The sequence below is a fragment of the Canis aureus genome, chromosome 7 (genome assembly GCF_053574225.1).
Source record: "Canis aureus isolate CA01 chromosome 7, VMU_Caureus_v.1.0, whole genome shotgun sequence".
Lineage (NCBI taxonomy): Eukaryota > Metazoa > Chordata > Mammalia > Carnivora > Canidae > Canis > Canis aureus.
Genome location: NC_135617.1, coordinates 36826288 through 36851430, shown reverse-complemented (window position 1 = coordinate 36851430; position 25143 = coordinate 36826288). Strand labels below are relative to the sequence as shown.

Below are 25143 nucleotides of genomic sequence, written 5' to 3'. Positions count from 1 at the left end.
TCCATTCCCCTGCTTCCGAGTGTCCCTTGTGGACACCTCTGGAACCTGTCTTGCAGCTCCACCCCCCCCTCCCTAGTCCTGTCTCCTTTCTTTTCCCTTCTCTGTGTGCTGATCACAGGAGCACTCCATAACAACACTCTTGGCACTTTAATCACCATCTCAGAGTTGGCGTTCCTGGGATCCTGCTATAGACAGATGTGGTTATTGTTTAACTTTCCTTTGAAGAGGGATTTTTCAGATCTTGAAATTAACTTCAAATGTATCGAAACTGTGTGAAGAAGTGATATAAGAGTCGGGAAATTTTCTAGGTTTTATATCCCTTCAGAAGTTTTTGTATAACATGATTTTTTAAAATAATTAGTTCTGCTATTGCAGTGCTTATAGGATAACTGTAAAGATTGGAAGAAACATGGATGAAGAAGAATCCCTAGGTTCTCTGATCACTAGCATAGAGCTGAGGAGAGGAGACCTGAGATAATTGAGATTTTGAATCTTCATGAGTGGTAGTGATAACATGCACAAAGAAGCTCTCTAGCCTGGGGAACTTTCACAATAATCAAGGGTATGTAGAGTAAAAGAACAAAGGTACAGCTGCTGTTCTTGTACCTAGAGGCAGTACGGAGTGGTGGTTTACAGCTCAGACCCAAGAGCCAGGCTGCCTGGGTTAGAATCTTGGCTCTGTTACTTCTTTCCTGTGTGACCTTGGGCTAGTCACTTAATGTCTCTTGTAACTCAGGGTTCTCATTTATAAAATAAGGAAAATAATACTTAATAGGATTATGATGCAGATTAGATCAGTTAATATATGTAAGGCTTTTATAGCATCATAAATAGTATCTATTATTATTTTATTCACCAAATTAAAAAATTGTATGTGGTCAGAACTGTTGGTGGTTTTATTGCTTCTAATCAGAAATGTGAGTCTTCCATCCTCTAGACTAACATTGTCCAATAGAAGTATGATGCTATCACGTATGTAATATAATTTTCTATTAACCAAATAAAAAAGTAAAAAATAAGGGTACCTGGGTGGCTCAATTGGTTAAACATCCAACTCTTGGTTTTGGCTCAGGTCATGATCTCAGACCCACTATGACAAAGACGGACTCCATGCTTAGCATGGAGTCGGCTTGCCCCACCCTCTATTCCCTACATTCTCTCTCTGGAATAAATAAATGAAATCTTTGGGGAAAAAAAGGTGAAAAATAGGGGTACCTAGCTGGCTCAGTCAGTGGAGCATGTGACTCTTGATCTTGGGGTTTTGGGTTTAAGCTTCATGTTGTGGGTAGAGATTACTTAAAAATAAAATCTTAGAAAAAATGGTAAAGAAAATCCAGATAAAATTAATTTAATTATATTTTATTTTCTAATTTTTATTTATTTATTCATGAGAGACACAGAGAGAGAGAGAGATGCAGAGACACAGGCAGAGGGAGAAGCAGGCTCCATGTAGGGAGCCCGACATGGGACTCGATCCTGGATCTCCAGGATCAGGCCCTGGATTGAAGGCGGCGCTAAACCGCTAAGCCACCCGGGCTGCCCCCCCCTTTTAAAAAATTTTAGATAAAATTAATTTTAATAATATACTTTATTTAACCCAATAATTCGTAAATATTATCAGTTCAACATGTACTTACTCTAAAATTATTGCTGAGATAGTTTATATTCTTTTTGCTTTTTTGAGTCTTAGAAATATGGGTGTATTTTGCATTTGTAGCACATTTCAGTAGCTCATTTTATTTTATTTTATTTTATTTTATTTTATTTTATTTTATTTTATTTTATTTTATTTTATTTTATTTTATTTTTTATTTATTTATTTTTTTCAGTAGCTCATTTTAATACCCACTGTGGCTAGAGGCTATTGTGTTGCACTATGCTCCTTTAGAAGTTTGCTAGTTAATCTTTTTATTTCAAGAGTGTTCTAGTCATCCATTTCTGTGACTGAACCACTCTGAAACTTAGCAGTTAAAAACACTAGTTCATTATTTCTCATGAGTCTCACTCACCCAGCTTGTACTCATAAGATTGATGATTATTGCTTGAGACAGTTATATCCATGATAATTGTGAAATTTTCTAATTCCATGATTCCTTCTACATTTACTGGTTGGAATTCTATGGTAAAGAAGAACTTTTTCTTCTCCTTCACTTAGTCATCTATTTGATTATTGAGCAACATGAGTTCGTGGACTCTTACTTTATTCAGTAGTTGTAATCCATAACCTACAATTTATTTGAATGTTCAAGTCATCTGACCATTTCATTATGTATATTGTTGTATGCATATATTATATTATTTTTGTATTTATATAATTTATACAAATATATATAATAGAATGATCAGATGATTTGAACATAAAGGCTTTTTCTTTTTTTTTGCAGATTTCCCATATTATCTGTGTCCCCACACAAGCGTAGCCTCCTCCCCCATTATCAACATCACTAACTAGAATGGTACTTTTTTTTTTTTAAGATTTTATTTATTTATTCATGAGAGACACACACACAGAGACAGAGACACAGGCAGAGGGAGAAGCAGGCTCCCCACAGGGAGCCCGATATGAGACTTGATCCCAGATCCTGGGATCACACCCTGAGCCGAAGGCAGACGCTCAACCACTGAGCCACCCGGGAATCCCACATTATTATTATTATTATTATTATTATTATTATTATTATTATTTTAGCAAGAATGAACCTACACTGACACATCATAATCATCCAACGTCCATTATTTACCTTAGGGTTCACTCTTGTATATTCTGTGGGTTTTGGCAAATGTATAATGATATACCCATCATTATAATACTATACAGAGTATTTTCACTGCCCTGAAGACCCTCTGTGCTCTGCCTATTCATATCTCTGTACCACCTTGCAGTAACCTGATCTTTTTTTTGTATCCATTGTTTTGCTTTTTTCCAGAATGTTGTTTATTTGGAGCCAGGCAGTATGTCGCCTTTTCAGACTGGCTTCTTTCACTTAGCAATATGCATTTAGGGTTCCTCCGTGTCTTTTCATGGCTTGATAGCTCATTTCTTTTTAGAGTTGTATAATATTCCATTGTCTGGATGTATCACAGCTTATTTATCCACTCACTGATTGCAGGAAATTTGGCTGCTCTTAAGCTTTGGCAATTATGAATAAAGCTGCCTTAAATATCTGTGTGCAGATTTTTATGTGGTCATACTTTTTCAGTTCTTTTGAGTAAATACCAAGGAGTGTAATTGTTGGTTTGTATGGTAAGAATATGTTAAGTTTTGTTGCCAAACTTGTCTTCTCAAGTGGCCATACCATTTTGCATTGCATACCAGCACTATGTGAGAGTTCCTATTGCTCCACATCCTGGCCAGCATTTGATATTGTCAGTGATGGATACCAGCATCCTGGTATCTTATTGATTTAATCTGCATTTCCCTATGATGTGGAGCATCTTTTATTGTGCTTATTTGCCATTGGTGTATATTCCTTGCTGAGCTGTCTGTTAATGACTTTGGTCCATTTTTTAGTTGGTTATTTGTTTTCTCATTGTTGAGTTTTAAGAGTTCTTTGTATGTTTTTGATTATAGTTCTTTATCATATATGTCTTTTGCAGATATTTTTTCCCAGTTTGCAGCGTTTCTTCACATTGTCTTTTGCATAGCAGAAGTTTTTAATTTTGACGAAGTCCACTTTATGAATTCTTTTTAAAAAAGATGTTATTTATTAAAAAAAGATCTTATTTATTTATTTGAGAGGGAGAGAGAGAGTGAAAGAGAGCAAGAGAGAGTGAGTGAGCACGAGTTGGGGGGATATGGAGAAGCAGACCCCCCTGCTGAGCAGGGAGCCTAACATGGGGCTCAGTCCTAGGACCCCGTGATCACAACCTGACCTGAAGGCAGATGCTTCACTCACTGAACCACCCAGGTGCCCCTGAATTATTTCTTTAATGGATTGAATCTTTGGTGTTACATCTAAAAAGACCAAGGTCATCAATGTTTTCTCCTATGTTATGTTCTAGGAATTTTGTAGTTATGCTTTTTATAAGTCTATGATCCATTTTGAGTTAATTTTTCTGAAAGGAGTAAAGTCTGTGTCTATATTCATTTGTTTGTATGTGGATGTCCATTGTTCCAGCATTATTTGTTGAAGAGACAGTCTTTGCTCCATTGCATTGCTTCTGCACATTTGCCAAAGATCATTCAACTATATTAGTAGGGGTCCATTTCTGGGCTCTCTCTTCTGTTCCATTGATCAGTTTGTCTATTCTTTTGCCAATACCACACTGCCTTGATTATTGTAGTTTTGCAGTAAGTCTTGGAATTGGTAGCACCAATCTTCCAACTTTGTTCTCCTTTAGTATTGATGGTTATTTTGGGTCTTTTGCTTCTCCCTATAAACTTGAGAATCAACTTCTTGATTTTCATAAAATAACTTTCTGGGATTTTGATTAGGATTGCATTGATCAAGTTGGGAAGAATCGATGTCTTGACAATATTTAGTCTTTCTATCCATGAACATTGAACATCTCTTCATTTATTTAATCCTTCCTTGATTTCATTTTATCAGCGTTTTGTAGTTTCCTTATATAGATCTTATACACATTTTTTAGATTTATACCTAAGTATTTCTTTTTGGGGGGGATTCTAATGTAAATGGTATTGTTTTTAATTTCAGATTCCACTTGTTCATAGTTGTTTTTTTTTAATATTTTATTTATTTATTCATGAGAGAGAAAGAGAGAGAGAGGCAGAGACACAGAGGGAGGAGCAGGTTCCATGCAGGGAGCCTGATGCAGGACTCCATCCTGGGACTCTAGAATCATGCCCTGGGCTGAAGGCAAGTGCTAAACAGCTGAGCCACCCAGGGATCCCCGGTTGGTATATTTTTAATTGAGAACATTCTTCTCATATGCTGAGGTACATGTTAAGATCAGAGCAAATTCTACTGATAGGAGGATATTCTCTTTTTTTTTTAAAAAAAAACTTAAAAAAATTTTTTTTTAATAATTTATTTATGATAGTCACACACACACACACACACACACACACACACACAGAGGCAGAGACACAGGCAGAGGGAGAAGCAGGCTCCATCCACTGGGAGCCCGACGTGGGATTCGATCCGGGGTCTCCAGGATCGCACCCTGGGCCAAAGGCAGGCGCCAAACCGCTGCGCCACCCAGGGATCCCAGGAGGATATTCTCAATTCCAGCTATTCCCCCATATTGAATTATTTAAATGTTTCAGTTCAAGAATATAACGGGGTTTGTCTTTTTGCCTGGATAGTACTATGACTCCCTTCAACAAATATTTTTACAACATAAAACTTGTCAAGTACATTTTATTTATGGTTCTTTTGAATGTTTCACCAAGTTTAGTTGCTGCAGTATCATAGGGCTTCTTAACTTTACTCCAGTTCAGTATAGAATATGCCTATCCCACTAAAAATAAGAACTTAACAAGAAGTTCCTTCCCATAGGTTGAGATATTACCAAAGCATGATTACAATATTTCAAAGTTAAATCTTGTACAGATTAAACCCATCTCATGTCAATAGTTTACTGAATCAAAAAGATTCAGGACAAATGTTAAATCAGGATTCTGGGATAGCAGCATAACCTGTGATTGTCCTGGCTAGGACTCACTCTGTGTAAAAGGCCTTTCATGGTCTGGTGCAGCCTCATCTCTACAGTCCTCTCTCTGCCAGCTCTTTGCTTCTGTGGACACATGCTGAGCTCCACTCTTTGGCATTTGCTGCTGCTCTGCCTGGAAACTCTTCCCTTCCTTTCTCATCTGGCTAATTTTTCTTTATCCTACAATCCTCGACTTCTGGCATCATTTTTTTCTAGGTAACTTCCCCTGATCCCTGTGAGGTGAGCTCCACCTTATCTATCTTTATTGCAGTCCTTCTGTGTTTAGCTGTATCTGTTCAGTTGTTCCTCTTTCTTCACTTTTTCAAGACACTTTTTGTCCAATGTCCTGTTATTTAAGAGTCCTATTCTTTGCTTCCTATGGTGACAGTTATTGGATAAACCGATCTGTGCTAGGTGATATTGATGAATTGCTTATCTGTTGCAGAAAACATATTTGTATTTCACTGAGGCCCATTGGGGCAGTGGTCTTCAGGTGGGTGTGTGCAGATTGGGGATTGTTTTAGGCCATTTATCAGGGTATAAATGTACTAGCTTTTATTTCTGTTATTTATTGAACAAAACTAAGAAATCAAGGTTTTCTAATACTTAATATTTTGGTTGAGAAAGTGCATTATATGACTCTATAATCTATAAACTTGACATTGGTGATGTGTTCTGATTGACTAAATGCTCCATTATAAAAATTGGAAGATCCTGCTGACATCTCCAGCAGATATCTCTTCCATGTTTTCTGGCTCTCGAATAACTTCTATTTATCATTTATCATTTCCTCTATGCCAGACACTGTTCTATACACTTTTTAAGTATCAACATACTTATGCTTTACAACCACCTTATGAGATTGATACAATTATGAATATGCTCTTTTTATGGATGAAAAAATTGAGCCTGGATAATCAGGCAACTTTTTCAAGGATGGGGCTAGTACATGGTTGATTAAGTATAGAACTGGTGTAGTCTAATTCCAGAAGCCATTTGCTCAACCTCCTGCTCTGTACTGTGCTGTGCTCCAGTGTCTCTCTGTTCCCATAGGATAGACACATGTGGCTTCCAGGAGGATAGGGTCTATGTCTGTCTTGTTCATTGGGGTAAATATTTCTTAAATAAATATTCACAATATTTCTTTTTTAAAAAAGAGGTTTATTTATTTATTTATTTGAGAGAGAGAGAGAGAGAGAATACAGAGGGAGAAGGAGAAGCAGACTCCCCACTGAGTGGGAGCCCAATGCAGGGCTCAATCCCAGGACCCTGAGATCATGACTTGAGCAGAAGGCAGACGCTTAACCAACTGAACCACCCAGGCACCGCTCACAAGTATTTCTTAAATGAAGAAACTGTGAGGGTCCATCACCACTCTGTATTCATATCACTTAAATGGGAACTTTGGATAAGTACTCTTTTATTTTTAACTTGAAACATTTTTTCCCTTGAAGTAATTAGATCTGATGAGAAATTGGCATGAGTTAAATTAGTAGTCCTATGTTTAGAAACTGTACATGAAAAGAAGTCTGCATCACTCTAATACCAGTGAGTCACTTATGAGTCCCAGCTCACCCCTGACGTGACTAATCCCTTCCTTTTCTTTCTTAATCATGAGGGTCTGAGAACATAAGAAATAAACCTCAGATTCTTTCTCAACATCCATTGAAGTGTCTCTCAAATGTGTATAACCCTAAAGCAGCAACAAGAACAGCAGCAACAATGACAACAAAAATGATAAAGGAAAAGAGAAGCAGAACTTAAACTAATTTTTGAGGTGTGGGTGGGGTTCACCTACTGATACCTTTTTAAGTATGGGTCAGGTTTCCTTAATTCTTTGGCACAAGGATGTGTAGTAATCTCTCATGCGTTCTGGGCTTTGATAAAATTGTTTTGTTTTGACCAAATAAGTTTGTGATTCTATAAGCTTATGATTTCTTTATCTGAAAGAGTATTAGGAGAGTCTTCGGAGTTGTGTATTTTATCATCCTATTCAAATTATGACTCTATTTTCTTCCGTTTTGCTTTTAGGCTCTTTCAAGACACTTATTCTTCCATCAGTAAGTATCCATTTAAAAATTTTGGTTTCAGACGTATACATTGCATCGATTAGGGAAACAAACTAATATTTTGTTGGTCTTTATATCAATTTACATCCCTTGTGAGTTTGACTTGAGTTCAGTTCTACCTTTAGATTAAGAATAGTGTTACTTCAAAGAGATTTGGTTATTAGCCTTTTCAAACTCATGGCAAAGGTTTTCCTCTTATAAAACAGGGAACTGGCCTGGACTGTTGCCACAGAAATCTGCTTCTGCCTTACAGAAGAAACCTTACAGTTTGCCTTACTGAAAGAACCTTACAGTTTTGAGTGTGTAATTGACACTCTGTTGGTCAGTTTCTCTGTCCTGGAAAGTTGTAGTAGCACACTGAGCCATATTGAAGGCCGAGGCATTGGTGATACTGATCCTATCTTTGTTTAAACATTTTTTTTTTGTTCATAATTTAATTTTTTGCATTATACTTGCTATTTTAAAAATCTTTTGAATATTAACAATTTATTTATCTTGATTACTGAATTTTTTTTGTCTCCTCCTTAATTTTTGCACTTGAGGCAAGGGCCTCGCCCACCTCACCCTTATTCCAGCCCTGGAAAAGGGGATAAAGAAACTGCCTCTGTTTCATAGGGGATTCTCTGGAGGTGAAATAAGATGTGAAAAGTGCTGTAAAATTTGCTATAGAAGTGGAAAAGGGTTATTATTTTGTTGAGAAAGTCATAAAACCTAATGATTGCATGCTGTTTGTGAACTGATCCTACTTATCATAACTTTGATTTGAAAGTTTGTACTTTTATTACCATGTTTTGTTTTGGAGCTTCACACTCTGAACGTACAATAGAGAAAGTAGACCAGGGCATCCTAACAAGAGACACAATTTGGTATACTTTTGTGAGAAGAGATAACTGATGACTTTGTCAAAACACAAAATTCAGTCTAGTAAATTTGAAGATGTAATTAGCTTTATTAAGCAATTGGGCAGGATCCCATTTAGCAAGTAGAGGGGAGCTCCTGAGTTGTACAGTATGGAAGGTTTTTTTCAGAAGGAAGGTGGGGGCAAGGAAGTGACTAGCAAAAGAAAAGAAAAGATTGTTCCAGGCAAGGTCACCTTCCCTTAGGGGAAGGACATGGGGTTTTATCCTGCAGATTACCTCATCTTCCTTTTGGGGGATGGGGCTAGAGAAGACCCTTGTGACAGATTACCTCATTGGTGCTTGTCAGAAAGTTCCAGATTAATTGACCTAAAATTCTACTTACTCTTGGGAAGGTTGAAACTGCACTTAAGTCCCTGTTTGCTCTTCTGGGAGCAAACTAGTCCATCTTGGGCCTGTGGTTTCTTTTGAACAACTTTAGCCCTGACACTTTACATACTTAATGTAGGATCAGCATCACCTGATGGGCCAAGTTCCTCTATTTCCTCAATTACTTTTTGAAGGTTACTCATCAAGCACATTCAAAAACCACATTCGTTTTTCCGGGGCCAGGTGGTTCCTAGAGAATACAGTAGCTCCCAAACAGTACTCGTAAAAATTACTTATAAGTATAGCTATTGTTTTCTTACCTATTATGTTTGCATTTTCCTTACTAAGAAATATAACTGCTTTTCCATTGTTAAATAGAAAGTAGGGAAAAAGAGGCAAAGCAGGTGGAAATGGTGGTGGTGGGGAACCCATCTCAGTGATAATAAAACATTGCATTGCGTTCATGTACCCTAAAACGTTAGATGCTGGCCATATGCTGTTGAAATAATATTCCAATGAGAAGATTAAAATAACTCCTGCATAACACAATTGTCCTACAGCAGAAGGGGGTGGGATTTAAGTCCAGGAACCACAGTTTAAAGTACAACTGTCTGGTTTCATCAGAGAAGCCTGAAGGTGCATGGGCTGTAAGTGTAGGAAGGCTGAGCAGAGGAAGCATTAGGTGGTACCAGGCACTTGGGCTTGTTCCAGTAATGTCGGTTTTATTATAAATTGTACTTGTCCAAACTATCATTAACTGGAACTTGGCTGCCCTGATTCTGTTAGGTCTCAGCTATGTGAAGTATGAATTCCAACATCCTGTATGTCTTTAATATTAATGCCATTTCTATTGTATGAATATATAGCAATTGTCTATTGAAAGCTTAACTAGAGATTATATTTAAGACTGTATCCCTTTCCTAGTAAAATGAAAATTTAAAGATTTAATCATAAGGTGTCTGGGAAAATGTGATAATGCTTGGCAAAAATAGAAAGTTCTGTATTGTTACGAGTTTTCAGTTAAAACAGACCTAGCTTTCAGAATGTGCACTTGCATTCTGATATTTGTAAATGTAATATTTTAAATTGTCTTTTAAGGTTCTCATGAATTTTTGCTGTAAAATATAAATATTCTGACAGCATTAAAACAAATGTGTTTTTAAAATCTGATGAGCCCATTGTTTCTACTTTTGATATGCTACAATCAGCTTTTAATAAGAAGTAAATAAAAAAATTGATGTTTAATATAAATATGATTTTTTGCACAAAATGTATTAGGATAAATTTCTTCTATTCTCTTTGTAAATAAATCCAACTTAAAATGAAGGAGTGGTTTTTAAATTTAGAAATGTTTTAAAGTTTATGTATAATTAATAATTTTTTAAATTAATAATTAAAAATATTTTTAATAGAAACTGTCATCTTAAATTCCTCAACTTTATTTTGAGTTATTTGAAATCTCCACTACTTTTAGTAACTAGCATTATTAATGGAGTAGGACAAATAATATTGTTTTATCTCAGTTTCTTTGACATATGATCTTTTAAAGAAGGCAAAATGGTTTTAGTCAACCCAGATTAGTTTCTTGCCCACCAAGGACCTTTTAAAAATATTTATCTTATTTTATTTTTAAGTAAACTCTATGCGCAATGTGAGGCTTGAACTCACAACCTAAGATCAAGAGTCCCATACTCCATTGACTGAACCAGCCAGATACACTGCCCCCGGGAGGACCTTTGTGAGTGTACCTTCCTTAGATACCCTGGACAAAGAGCAATCATTTACTCAGAAAATTTGCATTTATGTACACACAGAGTACACTTAGCACAATGAGGATCTTGCATGCCCAAGTCAGATGCTGATTGATACTTTGCTCATAAAATCCCCTTGATTTTGTATACTTCCAGACTCTTGTCCTGCTGCCAGACATGTCCATCTGTGGGAATTGTATCTTCTTCAGCCCCTTGTTCTTGACCCAAATATAGGAATCCCAAATCTCTGTGGGTAAATAATTGGTTCTTGTATAAGAGATATGGAAATCTCTGATGAGGGATTTATTACCAATTCTGGAAACTCTTTCGGTAATTGTGATCCCAAGAAGGCAGAAAGCAATTGATAAGCAGAGATTCAGGAGCTTTTACTTTCTGGCATCCTCTCCACTGTGGGGAGCAGGTTACAATGCATTCTAGGTCTGTTATAGAGAGAAAGTTTCATAGAGATTACTTAAAATCCATGCTATTTTTTTTGGTTTCCTCATAATGCCCCTCTGCTGTTAACAATGGAAGGCTAAGATCTCTACCACAGCTCAGGATCTGGAGTGCCATGCAAAGTCTGTGGTGACACCCCAAGGCTTATAGTGATGTCCCATGATTTGTAGAGTCACCCCTGGTCTACTGATATACCAAGTTTTCATTTGTAATCTCTGACTTTCCAGCCTTGGGATTAATACTGAGGCTTTGAGGATCCTGAATTATCCAAATCTTACTTATGTGGGGAATGGGGGCAAGGTTTCTAATGGGGCAGTTGAGAAAGCAAATTACTTGGGGTAGCTGAAAGGAGCAGAAAGATAGTACTATTTCCTTTTGAGGTAGTGCCAGCTCCCAGAAGGAGGATGGAGTAGGGCACAGAAAGAATGTTTTTTTTTTTTTTTTAAAGATTTTTATTTATTTATTCATGAGAGACACAGAGAGAGAAAGGCAGAGACATAGGCAGAGAGAAGCAGTCTCCATGTAGGGAGCCTGATATGGGACTAGATCCTGGGTCTCCGGGATCATGACCTGAGCTGAAGGCAGACACTTAACTGCTGAGCCACCCAGGCATCCCAGAAAGAATGTTTTTGGACATATTTGTGTTACTTCTGCTTCTTTAACTCTTGGCATTCTTGTGATTAATGGGCCTCTTTAGTTTGGGGCTTATGCATCATTAATTTGACATAAATCTTCAATCTACTATCTGTTCTGGAGCCTAAAAATGATCAAACTATATCCAAATCGTGAAAAACAGTCCTATCAAATATCATGTTTTAAACATGAAGTGTTTATGAATCTTTGCCATATGTAACAGTATGATATGCTGGCATATATATATATAGCTTCCTGCTTTTAGTATTAGAATATCTATTTAAAAGAATCTGAGAGCTGAAGTATCATTTGAGAAAATAGAATATAAGAATGCAGGTTCCAAGGTTAGACTCCCAGCCCTACTAGGGTACACATCTCTGGTTCATGTTGTATCCCAAGGACTTAGAACAACCTGGAGCCAGAAGGTGCTCAATAAATGTTTATGGAAAAAAAGCAAAAGTCAGCATTGGAAGTTATTTGCATGTGATGCTACTGATTGTTTTTTCTAACTTTTTATTAAGAAATTCTCAAATATACAAAACACTTGAAGGAATTTCATAGTGAACACTTCTGTACTCATCACTCAGAATCTGTCATAACATTTTACCATACTTGCTCTGTATCACTTGTCTGTTCATCTGTCTGTCTCTCCATCCATTAATTCATCTTATTTTTAAAATGTATCTCCAAGTAATTGTGGACATCAGTATTTCTCTCCCTAAATATTTTTTGCTGATCACTGTATTGGTACCTTGTTTACATTTCCTTTGTGTTCTTATCCATGTTGCTCGCTTTAAGGTAGCTGTGATTACTGGAAGATCGCTGAGCTTTCTGTGGACAAAACTTGTTTGTAAATGTGAGTCAGGATTTAGTTTTAGTACCACAGGTTTATTAACATGAAAACCAACTGAAAGTCAGGTACGCTAGTCATTTATTGTGTAACTGATTATTCCAAGGCTTTGACATAAAACAGTAACAAGCTTTTATTGCTTGTTACAATTTCTGTGGGTCAGGAATATGGGAACTGCATAGTTGGGCTGTTCTGATTTGGGATATTACAAGTCTACAGTCAGACTTGCAGGTACCTGAAGGCTTCACTAGGGCTGGGGATCCTCTGTAAGGTAGTTCATTCATATGGCTGTCAAGCTGGTGGTGGGTGTTGGTGGGAGGCCTCAGTTTCTCCCTCTGTGGGCCTCTCTACAGGGTTCTTGAGTGTCCTCGTCACATGGCAGCTGGATTCCCCGAGTGAGGAATCCCAGAGAGAAAGAGAAGAAGAACCATACAAAAGCTAACCTTTCGATGACCCAGCTTCATTCTCTTCTTGAGAAGCAAGTCCCTAAGTCTGGGGAATGAAGCTCTATCTTTTGAAGGGCAGAGAGTCAGACAATGTCAGATGTGTTTTAAAGCCACTGCATGGAGGCTTTTAGTAGAGTAGTATAGCTCATCGTGAGTTTGCATCTCAACTAGTGACCTGGAGCAATTTCGCAAATCCTCCAAGCCCAGCGTATAAAATGGTGTCAATAAGAGCACCCACCTGAAGGATTGTTGTGAGGTGAAATGACACAGGTCATGTAAACTGCTGAGGATGGGATCTGGTCTGTTGACGCTAGACGCTAAGCAGGAGTTCTATTGGTAAGAACAGTAGGAAAGCAGCAGAGCCTCCATCCTTCCTGAGACTCTGACTTGTGATGTACAGGATGCAGGAAGAGTGAGCACTGTAGAAAACAGCTCGAGAGAGAGAGAGAGAGAGAGAGAGAGAGAGAGAGAAGCAAGAAAACAAGTCTTGTGCAAATGTGTTCACCAGTTGACTGCCTTAAATAAGGAGACATGGAAAAAATGTTGATGGACAGTAGATATCCTGACCAACAGTGACTGTGAGGAAGAATTTGCACATGGAACAGGACATGACAAGGTGACTGCTGCTGAGCCCTCCATTCCAGGAACCCTGCAATTTAGCTGGAGAGGAAACTACAGGATGTTAGGAGGGAAAACAAATTGTTTAATGTTAGTGTCTAGGAGGGGCAAGTTTTTCAACATGGCAATTACTTTTAATAATACTATGGATTGAAATTTTCTGTTCTAACTTATAATTAAAAACCCTTTCAAGGTAAAATGAGAATGTTGCTTGATCTCTTTATTTTCTCCAGCTACCTCTGAACAGTGTGGACGGGATTTATGAGCTGCGTGTAACTGGACGTGCCCAGGATGAGATTTTATTCTCTAACAGCACACGCTTATCATTTGAGACCAAGAGAATGACTGTCTTTATTCAAACAGACAAGTCCCTCTACAAGCCAAAGCAGGAAGTGAAGTTTAGAATTGTTACCCTCTTTTCGGATTTTAAACCTTATAAAACTTCTTTAAACATTCTAATTAAGGTAAGTGCCAGACAGAATAAAGTAAGAAGTTCAAGTCATCTTACTAACGCTTTCTTCAAAGTTCTGCTCATGTCATCTTAACATTCACCATGGGTAAGCTTCCCTCCCTATGTGAGAATGCTCTCTCTCGGAGGGGAGATGGTAGAGCAATGGGTTCAGAGCTCAGGCTCCCGAGTTGGCCAGCTTGGGCTCCAGTCCTTGCTTCTTTGTTGATTAATTCATTTGTTAAACACTTATTGAACTTCTGTGTTCAGCACCCTGGATGGGGCAGTGAACAGAATAGATTAAGTCCCTTGCTCACATCAAGCTTATATTTCAGTGAATAGTGTGAAGACAGACACGAAATGAACACAAAAATATGTATATAAAGGGGGGCTCCTGGGGCCTGGATGGCTCAGTAATTTAAACATCCAACTCTTGATCTCAGCTTAGGTCTTGATCTCATGGTTGTGAGTTCTAGTTCCATGTTGGGTTCTGTGCTGGGCAAGGAGCCTACTTAAAAAAAATGTATATAAAGGAATTGGTTTGTGTGTGTGTGTGTGTGTGTGTAAGAGAGAGAAAGAATGTTTATGTTTGCTTTTTTCTCTAGAGTTGTTAGGGAAGTCCTATTTGAGCAGAAGCCTAAAGGAAATAAAAGAATGAGACCACACAGAGGGAGCAGCCGTGTAAAGGCCCTGAGGTGGGAACTTGTTAGGTACACGGAGGGGGGTGGGGGTGGGGGGGAAGAGGCTGACAGTGTACCAGGAAGTGAGGAGACAGATATTATATATTAGGAGATAAGGTAAGATATAGGTAGGTGGGTTGAAGGAGGGGTCATACAGGGTCTTCCTGGTCATGATATGGACTTTGGATTTTACTCTGAGTGGAATGAGAATTCACTGGAGAATTCTGAGGACTGACATGATGTCTATTCATCTATCTGTGTGATTTGACTTACAAAAGGATGTGATCTGATGTGATTTGACTTATAAAAGGATCACTGTCTGCTCTGAGAAGGATAGATGCTAGTTGTGTGACCTTGAGAAAATTCATCTCTCTTAGCCCCAGTTTCTTTATTTCTAAAATGTGTAATAATAATAGTACCTCGCAGAGGTTTTTTGAGATAATCCGAGTAAAGCATTTAGAACTATGCCTGCCACATAGTACATGCTCACTAAACATTAGCTCTCACTATTATGGGAATCCCCTTTGACGAGGAGTCATTTGGCCTCTGCTGCTGGAACAGTCATTTGACCTCTGCTGCTCTGATGGTCTGGAGGCAGCATAGTTAGATGTAGTGCTTTCCTGTGAGAACCAAGTTGAGAACAATAGAGATCCAACTGGACCTGCTTTTCTACATTTATGCTGAGGAGAATCTGAGACATTTGTTCATTAAGGGACAAAGGGTGACTAACCCATCCCAGTTTTCCTGGGACTCTCTTTTTATTTTTATTTTTATTGGAGTTCAATTTGCCAAGCATGTCACTCAATGCTCATCCCATCAAGTGGCCCCCTCAGTGCCTGTCACCCAGTCACCCCAACCCCCACCCACCTCCCTTTCCACTGCCCCTTGTTCCTTTCCCAGAGTTAGGTGTCTCTCACGTTCTGTCACCCTCACTGATATTACCCACTAATTTTCTCTCCTTTCCCCTTTATTCCCTTTCACTATTTTTTATATTCCTCCCTGGGACTCTCTTGATATTGCAACTAAAAGTCCCTGGTCCTGGGAATGCTCTTGATTACCCTAGACGTCCTGATGAATAACACAGAATGGAAGGGAAATTCAGGCTTTTTAGTGGTATCTTTCTATTCTTCTTTGTTGTTATAAATTAAACTAAAAAACAAAAATCAAGCAATCAAACCTTCATATGTGTAACTTCAAGCCAGTTTGTGTTTGTAGTGAATACAACATTGGTTGGCTTGGTGCTTAATGCATACTTCTTGAATTCCCAAGAATTACAGCTCTGTGAATTTATGCCTGTGGTATATATTGGAATGTCTATAAAGGAGGTTATCATAGTGAAGAGCATTTCTAAATTCACATTACCCTCTAAGCAGGGCTTTGTGGACTGCATCCATACCATCTTTCATCATTTATGCACATATACTAAGATCTTACTAAGTATAAGATGGAGGGTTTGGAAGTCAACATCTGCCTGTCTCTGGCTACTTCTAACCAACCTGCCTGTTTTCCCTGTGGTAATAAAAGTCAGCACTGGATGAATTGCCTGTTCTAGGCATTAATCCAGTACTAACCCTGCTGTTGCCGGACAGATACCTCACAGGAGTTTTTGTGAGGATTAAGTGAGATAATTTAAGCATTTAGAACTGCTGGTCTGTGCATTTTTATTATTTTGCCTCTCTAAGCTGCTTTAGGATCTGCCTTTGAAACCTTCAATTTGTATTCCTGGGCTCTTTGCTCTGATTTTGAACTTTGCTTGCCACATGTGACTTTCTCAGAAGTGCTCAGAGAGATCTCTGGTCCTGAGAGATCCTATTGGCCTGGCCAACATATAGCCCTCTTGGCCTATATCCTATTGGCCAGGGGAGTGGAGTTGAGATTAAAATTCCACCTGAAACCCAGAGTGTTTGGTAACAGGTGACTGGGTGGATAGCCATAATCTGTGCATCCAGGCTGTGAGGCTGGGGTATGAACTCAGGTCCAGCCGCCTCCTTCCTTGTAACTTGCAAAAGCCAGATCAGAGCATTGATGCCCATGCTGTTCTACTCCTTCATCTGAAAACAGTCATCTGGGACAGACTGTGATGTTTTCTACATCTTTCAGTGTGGAATAGTTGGTTTCATGGCAAAACTTACCAGAAAAAAGTAGAACCCTGACTTGAATACGTTTGTACTCCCTGGTACATCACCACCTGCAGGCTACCGTGGAGAAGTGCATCTGATGGCTAAAGCTGACTCAGGATCCATCTTGCCCAGTTGATGATACTGTGATACCAATGAAACGGGTTAGACAGCTACATTTGTGGTGAATATAGCATAACGTATAAACTTGTCAAATCACTAAGCTGTAAAAGTAAAAGAATGGCTGTAGGGTGTAGCTAAAATATTGATTGTCACAGCATATTCAGGGGTGCTCAGTGTTTTTTTTTTTTTTTTTCTTTTGTTTTGTCATTTGGGTATTATTCATTTTGCCTGCCTCAGTAACTGACCTTCTTGGGTTGAAAGGGCCTTCAGAGCCCTTTTGGTAGTAGTAAAAACATGGCCTACCTCTGCCCTAATTCTGGCTCCCTCCTGCTTCTGGCCTGACACTATGGAAATAAGTGCCTTCAACACTGGCATGGCAGCTGGCTCAGCTGGCTTCTGCTCTGACTTCCTCCTGAAGAAGGTGCTGCTTCTTGTACAGGTGAATGACCTTTCATGGGAGGAGATGTTGTTGCCTTGGGGGTATATCCTCTGATTGTGCCCTGACACTCTGGCCTGCAGCGGCAGTGGCAAAACCAGGACCTCATCCCTGGTGAAGTGAGGGGGCCACCTTGTTTAAGTGACTTGACTTCTTCCATTCTGCGTGCTAGACGGACACTGGATGTACAATCCAGGATGCTAAATAAGGCAGAGATATTCCTCGGGGATGGATTCTCCATCCAGGGGGTTTATTGCTTGAGACAGTCTAGCCTAGGCAGCAGATACTGTGCTGTGCTGAGGCACCTGCCAGACATCCAGAGTCATCTAAAGGTGACTCAGAAGGCACAAGGGGCCACTTTTTCAGTAGCTCCAGCATGTGGCTGTTGTGGCTGTGCCAGGGACACTGTTCACATCGTACACATGGCTGTTCTGTGTGTGACTTAGCAGGAGATGATGATGTGCAAATGCTGGGTTCTGCTGTGATGCCACCATGCATGGCCCATTCGAATCCTGATGTGTGAAAACTTCTGGTGTTTCTACAGTCTCTATGTTTTTCTGTTGATGACAGTCAGGCCTCAGTCTAAGACAGGCTTGAGCAACCAATGAGTTACCTCATTCACTCCCAGCCCTCCAGATCCTCTAGGTAAAAAAGTCATCAAAGACTTCATTTAGGACTTCCTGTACTTGTAGGGCCATGGCCCCAACTGGGGGAATGTGCACCCTCACCAAAATAATGCATCAGCAGAGAATGAACATTCCTTTTCTTACAGTTTTAGTAACACTGGGAATTATCATTATTTTAAAATTTTTATCAGACAGAAGACAAATGGTATTTTTTTGTTTTCATTTGCATTCCCTTAATTATTAGACACTGTATGTTTGTTAGCTATTTGTATTTTTTTTTTTTGGAAGCTATTTGTATTTTTAACTTGGTTTTTGAGCGTTTACACTGTGTAGGCCTCATATGCATCATGCAGTGGCAGGTGCAGGTTTGCTGACTCCTGGTTGTCCCAGGAGCTTGCCAAAGATGCTGACCTGCTTAGTCTTGACTTGCTTTTGGTCTTTGATCTTAACAGTTAGTTTCTGGCTTACTAGGCTAGGCTTTACTCAGTGCTTGGCATTGTACTTTCTCTGACTCTCACGTTCTCCCCAACTCTGGGTTCTAGTAACTGGGCTAATCCATTACCTCTGGTCAAAGGATAGAGAATAAGAATAAGGGACAATATTTGATCCTTGCTCTCAGGAGTTCATAGTCTAGTTGGGAACAACAACAACAAAAAAAACCCGTGATAACCCATGAGTAACTTAAATAGTAATATGTACACAAAAGGGGTAAACTCCAGCTGTGCTAGAGGGTCTCTAGGAAGTGGTCATTCTGTCTGCTGGAGGCAAGACCCTGGAGCTTGTTTCACCAATTGAACAGGAAGAGAGGGCATTCCGTGCAGCAATTGCATGGGCTTTTGGGGGTGAATTGCAAACAAATCTATATATTTGGAGGAAGATGATTGTAGAAATATAGATGGAGTCAGACTACTAGATTACATAGTTGATGTAACGGAGTATAGACATCATTTTGTAGGCAAACAGAAGCCATCATCACCTTGTGGTCCAGCATAATAACCATAGCCAGTGCTTATTCACTGCTTGTTATATGTCAGGAACTGCACCAGGCATTTTAACCACTTTGCCTCAGTCTGAGATTTGTGTTTCAGGTGGATAACACTGTTGGCAGCGGGAAGGTGTATTGGAGGGACAACACTGGAGGAGGGAGATTAGTTGTAATAGTGAAAACAAGATGTGGTGGCTGGATGTGAGGATGGAAAGAAGGAGACAAATTGGAAAGAGATTAAAGAGATGGAGTTGGCATGGCTGGGACTGTGAGAGGAATTGGAATGACTGCTGGATTGGCTTTGATGCATGCTGCGTGAGGGGATCATTGTCTGGGAAAATATAGGAAGATTAAAGTGTTTTTCATGCAGCCCCTTGACTAAACATCTCTATGATATATTTTGTTGGATTAAAAGGCACATGGGTTTGAATCCTGAATTCATATATTACTTACAGTTGAGTGCTTACCTAAGCTCTCTAGGAATCAGTTTTCTACTATAATGTTAAGACGATCCTCCTCTGAGGGAGAATTATAATGATAGAGTGATGTGTGAGTTGTAATAATAAGACAGAGTGCCTGACACGTGGTGGGCCTTTAGTACACCAGGCCTGTTATCTCTATGGTTAACAGCAATAACACAGGTTTGGTGGTGTACACATCACAAGTGTTCTATGTAGAAGGAAATGTGGTGCCAAGTGTTAAAAGGTGAAGTAGAATAAAGATGTTCTCAGGAGAGTATGAGAAAGGAAGAAATTTTTAAAAAAGATTTTATTTAGTCATGAAAGACAGAGAGAGAGGCAGAGACACAGGCAGAGAGAGAAGCAGGCTCCTCACCAGGAGCCTGATGTGGGACTCGATCCGAGGACCCCAGGATCACGACCTGAGCCAAAGGCAGATGCTCAGCTGCTGAGCCACCCAGGTGCCCCGAGAAAGGAAGAAATTTTGATTGGTTTTCTGTCTAGTAACACATAGCCAACATTTTCCAAAAACTATCTCTGTGCTGTATTTTGGATGTGCCTGGGAGTGCTGCAGGGCATTGTTCATAACCAGTCAGGATCACATGTACATGGCAGTCTTTATATTGTTAACATGTATGGTTTTCATTGTAGGACCCCAAATCAAATTTGATTCAACAATGGTTGTCAGAACAAAGTGATCTTGGTGTCGTTTCCAAAACTTTTCAATTATCCTCCCATCCAATACTTGGTGACTGGTCCATTCAAGTTCAAGTGAATGTGAGTATAAACCTAATTTATGGTTTAATTTAAATGGTTTAAATAGGTCCGTAGGGAAATATCTCTAAAGTCATTTATTTGATGAACAGAAGAAATTTAATCTGAATATCTAGATAATTTAAGTGGTTTATTTTTAATTTACTGTGTTTATCAATGGGTTAGCTGTCATTGTAACATTTTAGAGTTGTAGTCATTACTGCTTTTTTCTGTAATAATAATGTTTGAAGGTTAAAACATTTTGCATTTTAATACAAAGCTGATTAATGTTTATTTTACTTATTTAGTGCACACACTGAGTATTTTAAAATGAAACAGTGAATACATAGTTGTTTTTGGCAAATTTTGGCATTAGTCTCTGAATAATGACTCCTGATGAGATTGGACTAATCTACTTTATCTTTGTTTTAAAAAACAGTGATTTTGTGAGGCTGGTGGACGGGTGGGGTAATTGGATGATGACATTAAGGAGGGCACTTGTTGTAATGATCACTGAGTGGTATATGCCACTGATGAGTCACTAAATTCTACCCTTGTAACTAGTAATACAGTATATGTAAGCTAAGTTGAATTTAAATAAAAAATAAAAAAACACCCACAGTGATTTTAAACAACCACACCAATTTTTTGTTCCCTAGCCCTCTTTCTCCCCAGCTTCGCTGCCAGCTTTTGTAGCTCTGAGATCTAGCAGGGCAGGTGCATGAAAATGCCCTCATCTCTCTGCCTTAGGTTTTCTCCTGTGTGTCACTGAGTGATTTTTGATGATTTATTGAATATTTTCCCATTTTCTTTGATGTTTATTAAAAGAAATATATGGAAAGAGCCTTTAAAAATAGCTCTATTAAAATAGCTTCTCACTGTTGACATTTTGGGCTACGCTTCTTCATTGTGGGCATTGTGGGCATTGGAGACTGGTTAGCAGTATCTTTGGCTTCAACCCACTGGATGCCAGTAGCAGCTTTCCCTCCCTCCAAGTATGACAGCCAAACATGTCTACAGACATTTTCAGTGTCCCCGGAGTGGGTGGGGGAATACCCTCTCCCTTCCCCATTGAGAACCACTTCATTAGAAGGGATGATCATTCATTAGCATAAGACCTTAAATGAGATAAAAGTAACAAATACTTAATAAATAAAAAATTTAAAAATTTTCCCTTTTAGTTAGCACATTTTTTGGTGACATCCTAAAAGCAGAATTTGTCCCTTTTTGCCAGCATGTCTTTTGAGCACCCACATAAAGATGAAGAGTGTCGTCAGCCTCGGGGGAGGTGGTGCTGTGGAGGGAGACATGTAGGCAACAAGAAAATGTGGAGGAATGTGCTGGGGTTAGAGGAGCCTGGGGCAGCAGGTGATGGGTTCTGAAGGGACCAGACCTTTCATTGCACTTATAGAGAAAGAGGAGAGTGGATGTTCGTGAGACTTCAGAGAAATAAAGCTGAGTGTAGAGGCAGGGAAGATGCAAGAGAGCCTCACAGGTCTGAAATGCGGAGAAGTATGGTGTTACTGACACGTATGGAGCATGATGGGAGTGAGGATTAGGATGTACACTGTGAGTCTGAAGGAGTTAGGGTTTTATTCTGTTTTCACCTTTGATTTCACTATAAACTCTCCAGGATTGGTTGTTTGTTTATTCATCTGTCTGTCCATCTTTCCACCTGTCCTTCTCGTGAATATGTGTTGAAGGCTTATAATGCAGTGGTGGATACAAGCAAGTAAACACTCGGAATCTCTGTCCTTGAAGACCACTGCTGTGCTGACATGAATAGTATGATAGGAGGTGAATAACACAGGTGTGACAAAAGAACAAGGCAGCACAACAGTGGAGGAGCTGTAAGGTGCTGAGTCCGTGAGGTCCATCAGATGCTTCCAAGAGTGCAGTCTGACTTGGACGAATGTGGGATAAGGAGGGTTTATTGTTAGGACGAGTGCTGATGCTTTTATGACCGTGGCTCCCTCTGTCTCTTGTGGCCTGTGCCATTCTCCTCTCCTTCTGCCAACCTTTAAATCTGAATGGTTGAAGTGGCTCAGCTAAATAACCATCATCTCAGAGCCCTACCAGCAAGCCTATTCGTTGGTGGCTGGCAAGCTATGGATGGGCTTCCCTTGGGTCAGGTGTCCATTGTTGGTCCATTCAGTGGCACCTCTGCTTGCTGGCCAGGGGGCACAGTCTCAACAGGGAGGCAGCCTCCAAGAGTGGTGAACAGAGCATGTACCAGCCAACAGAGGGCGATAGAATAGTGGAGAAAGACTGGAATTTGTGAGATCTTAGGTTGGAAGATGTACAGGATTTCTCATAGCACTGAATGGTGGATTTGACCTGTCATGTTGCTTGGTAGGAAAAAAAAGACAAGGAAGGGTAAGTGCTTACAAAACTCCATTTGTTTACAAGATTTGGCCTTTGCCCACCTCTTCTTCCTTGTTAGGTGCCACCTTTATCCTTGAACTTTATGCTTTAGACATATTATGTTCTTTAAGTTCCTTAAACTCACATTTCTGTCTGAACCCAGAGCCTTCCCATGCCATTCCCTCTGCCTGGAACACTCTTTTTCTGCTGTTAATTCTAGAGCTAGAATGGCCAGTTCCCTCTAGACATTCCTATAGTACCCTGTGCTTCTCTCGGTTCACTGATATCACTTTTAACTGGTGGTACTAATGGTCTTTTGGGGCTTGTTCACATTTGTATCTCTGTGACTTACCACATGTTTTGCACTTGGGTATTAGTCAATATTTATTAGATGAGTGTATTAAAACTATATAATAATCATTTGTATTGAACTAAACATAATTTCCCCCTTCCACATGTTTCACATGTGGATTTAATTTAAAAGCATCTTCATCTTTTAGAAGAGAAGCATATTGATCAGGGTCTTATTATTGGTGATATGTTTTTCCCCTCCAGTTTTATTGAGGTACAATTGACAAAATGATAAGATATTTAAAGTGTACAATGTGATTGTTTGATGTACACGCATGTTGTGAAGATTCCTTCCAAATGATGTAATGTTAAGGCACACACTGGAAAAATAAGAGCTTTTATTAAAAACAAAAACAAAAAACAAGTCCTTTAAAGACCGCCAGGGGTCAGTATAATCAAAGAAATGTAGTGGGAAGCAAGCCCAGACCCAGTTTGTCTCTGGTTTTCATCTTTCCTTGACTCCTGCATAGCATTCAAAGACTGTTTATTGCTTATTATTAAACTCCTTTTTTTCTTCCAGCAGTGAATAATGACTATGGTGGAAATGTATTTATTATTCAAATAATCCACCGCAATAGATTATATTTTTGTTTTTCTAAGGTAGTGACCAATCTCAGTATAAATCTTAGGGAGGAGAAAATATTTCAGAAGAATGTTTGAAATTGAAATTCCATTTGTCTTTAGAAAAAATATGGAATGATCCTGGTATTAGACTTATCAGAGCTTTGATCTGTAGTGACTGTACAGATAATCAGAGTGGTTCTTAAATCACTGTTTCTACTAGGTCAGGAAAAGGATCCTCTAGGTAAAACTCACTTGGTGGGTTCCTTGGTGTTTCCAACACTAAACATGTACATTTATAGAATAAGAGTGAATGAGTCATTTATTATATGCTAACCTTTCTGGATTGCTAGTATTGCTTTTGACCTTCAAGTATTGCTTTTCATTTTCAGGATTTTTTGAGTAATTATTTTGAGTTAGTAAAATTTCTAAGTTTTTATTTTTTTATTTATGATAGTCACAGAGAGAGAGAGAGAGAGAGAGGCAGAGACACAGGCAGAGGGAGAAGCAGGCTCCATGCACCGGGAGCCCGACATGGGACTCGATCCCAGGTCTCCAGGACCGTGCCCCGGGCCAAAGGCAGGCGCCAAACCGCTGCGCCACCCTGGGATTCCAATTTCTAAGTCTTTATTCTTATTTTTTATCCTTTATTGTGCAGTATATGATGGTAGAGCATAATAAATTCCTTATATGTTCATAGATCTGCAGTTTTTACAATGCTAATGTAATTAAATTGCAAAGCTACTCTTGATGATAACTTTTAAGCTCTTTTAAAGTTACTAAAATTTAGTGAGGGTACTGATTTTTTTATGTGTGCTACTTATGCATATACATAATTTGCATACCTCCCTGGAATGTGGATAATTCTTTGCTGCGTTGGGGACTGTGCTTCTTTTGAGAAGAATCATCATTCCTTCTACCTCTTCCAGCCTCCCCATCCCCAATGTCCTTTCTCCTTTCACTTCCAGGGGCACTGTGACCTCCCCTCAGAGGGAAGAAGTTTATTTTAACTGTAACACCTCTTCATAGAAAGTGTGTTTTACAGTGTTATGATATTTCAAGTACATTAGAGGACAAGTGGGGAAACGTGCTCCAATTTAACAATCATCTCACAAATACACCTTGGGCAGACAACTTGTGAAATTTAAACATTGCTTGTATTTTCATTTTTTGTTTACAATACTTCTCTAGATGCCTTATCTCTCTAGGTATCTATCTCTTCACTGGTATCCTTGGCTCTCCCAAATAGTTGAAATTTTTTTTTTCATTTTTTAAAATTGTGGTAAAATGTATGTGAAATTTACTATCTTAACTATTTTTGAGTGTACAATTCAGTGGTACTAAATATACTCACACTGTTGTGTAGCTGTCACCACCATCCATCTCCTGGACTCTTTATCTTGCAGAACTAAAACTGTAACTAAACACTAACACTCCCCATTCCTCCTCTTTCCCAGCCCGGGGCAACCAGCACTCTACTTTCTGTCTTTAAATTTGACTACTCTAAGTACCTCATATAGGTGGAGTGACATAGTATTTGTCTTTTTGTGACTGGGTTATCCTCAAGGTTCATCCA

General features: G+C 39.0%; 1 protein-coding gene across 4 annotated transcripts in view; it reads left to right on the top strand.

Moving 5' to 3' along the window:
* CD109 (CD109 molecule) overlaps nucleotides 1–25143 on the top strand; it is a 137068-nt gene that overhangs the window by 14734 nt on the left and 97191 nt on the right. For all 4 annotated transcript variants that reach the window (XR_013383207.1, XM_077903370.1, XM_077903368.1 and 1 more), the window contains 3 exons: nucleotides 7648–7676; nucleotides 13899–14129; nucleotides 20190–20315. Coding sequence is in view for 3 of the 4 variants with exons in the window: in XM_077903368.1 (XP_077759494.1) it covers nucleotides 7648–7676; nucleotides 13899–14129; nucleotides 20190–20315 (386 nt within the window). In the remaining variant the exon portion in view is untranslated. The remainder of the gene's footprint in view (nucleotides 1–7647; nucleotides 7677–13898; nucleotides 14130–20189; nucleotides 20316–25143) is intronic.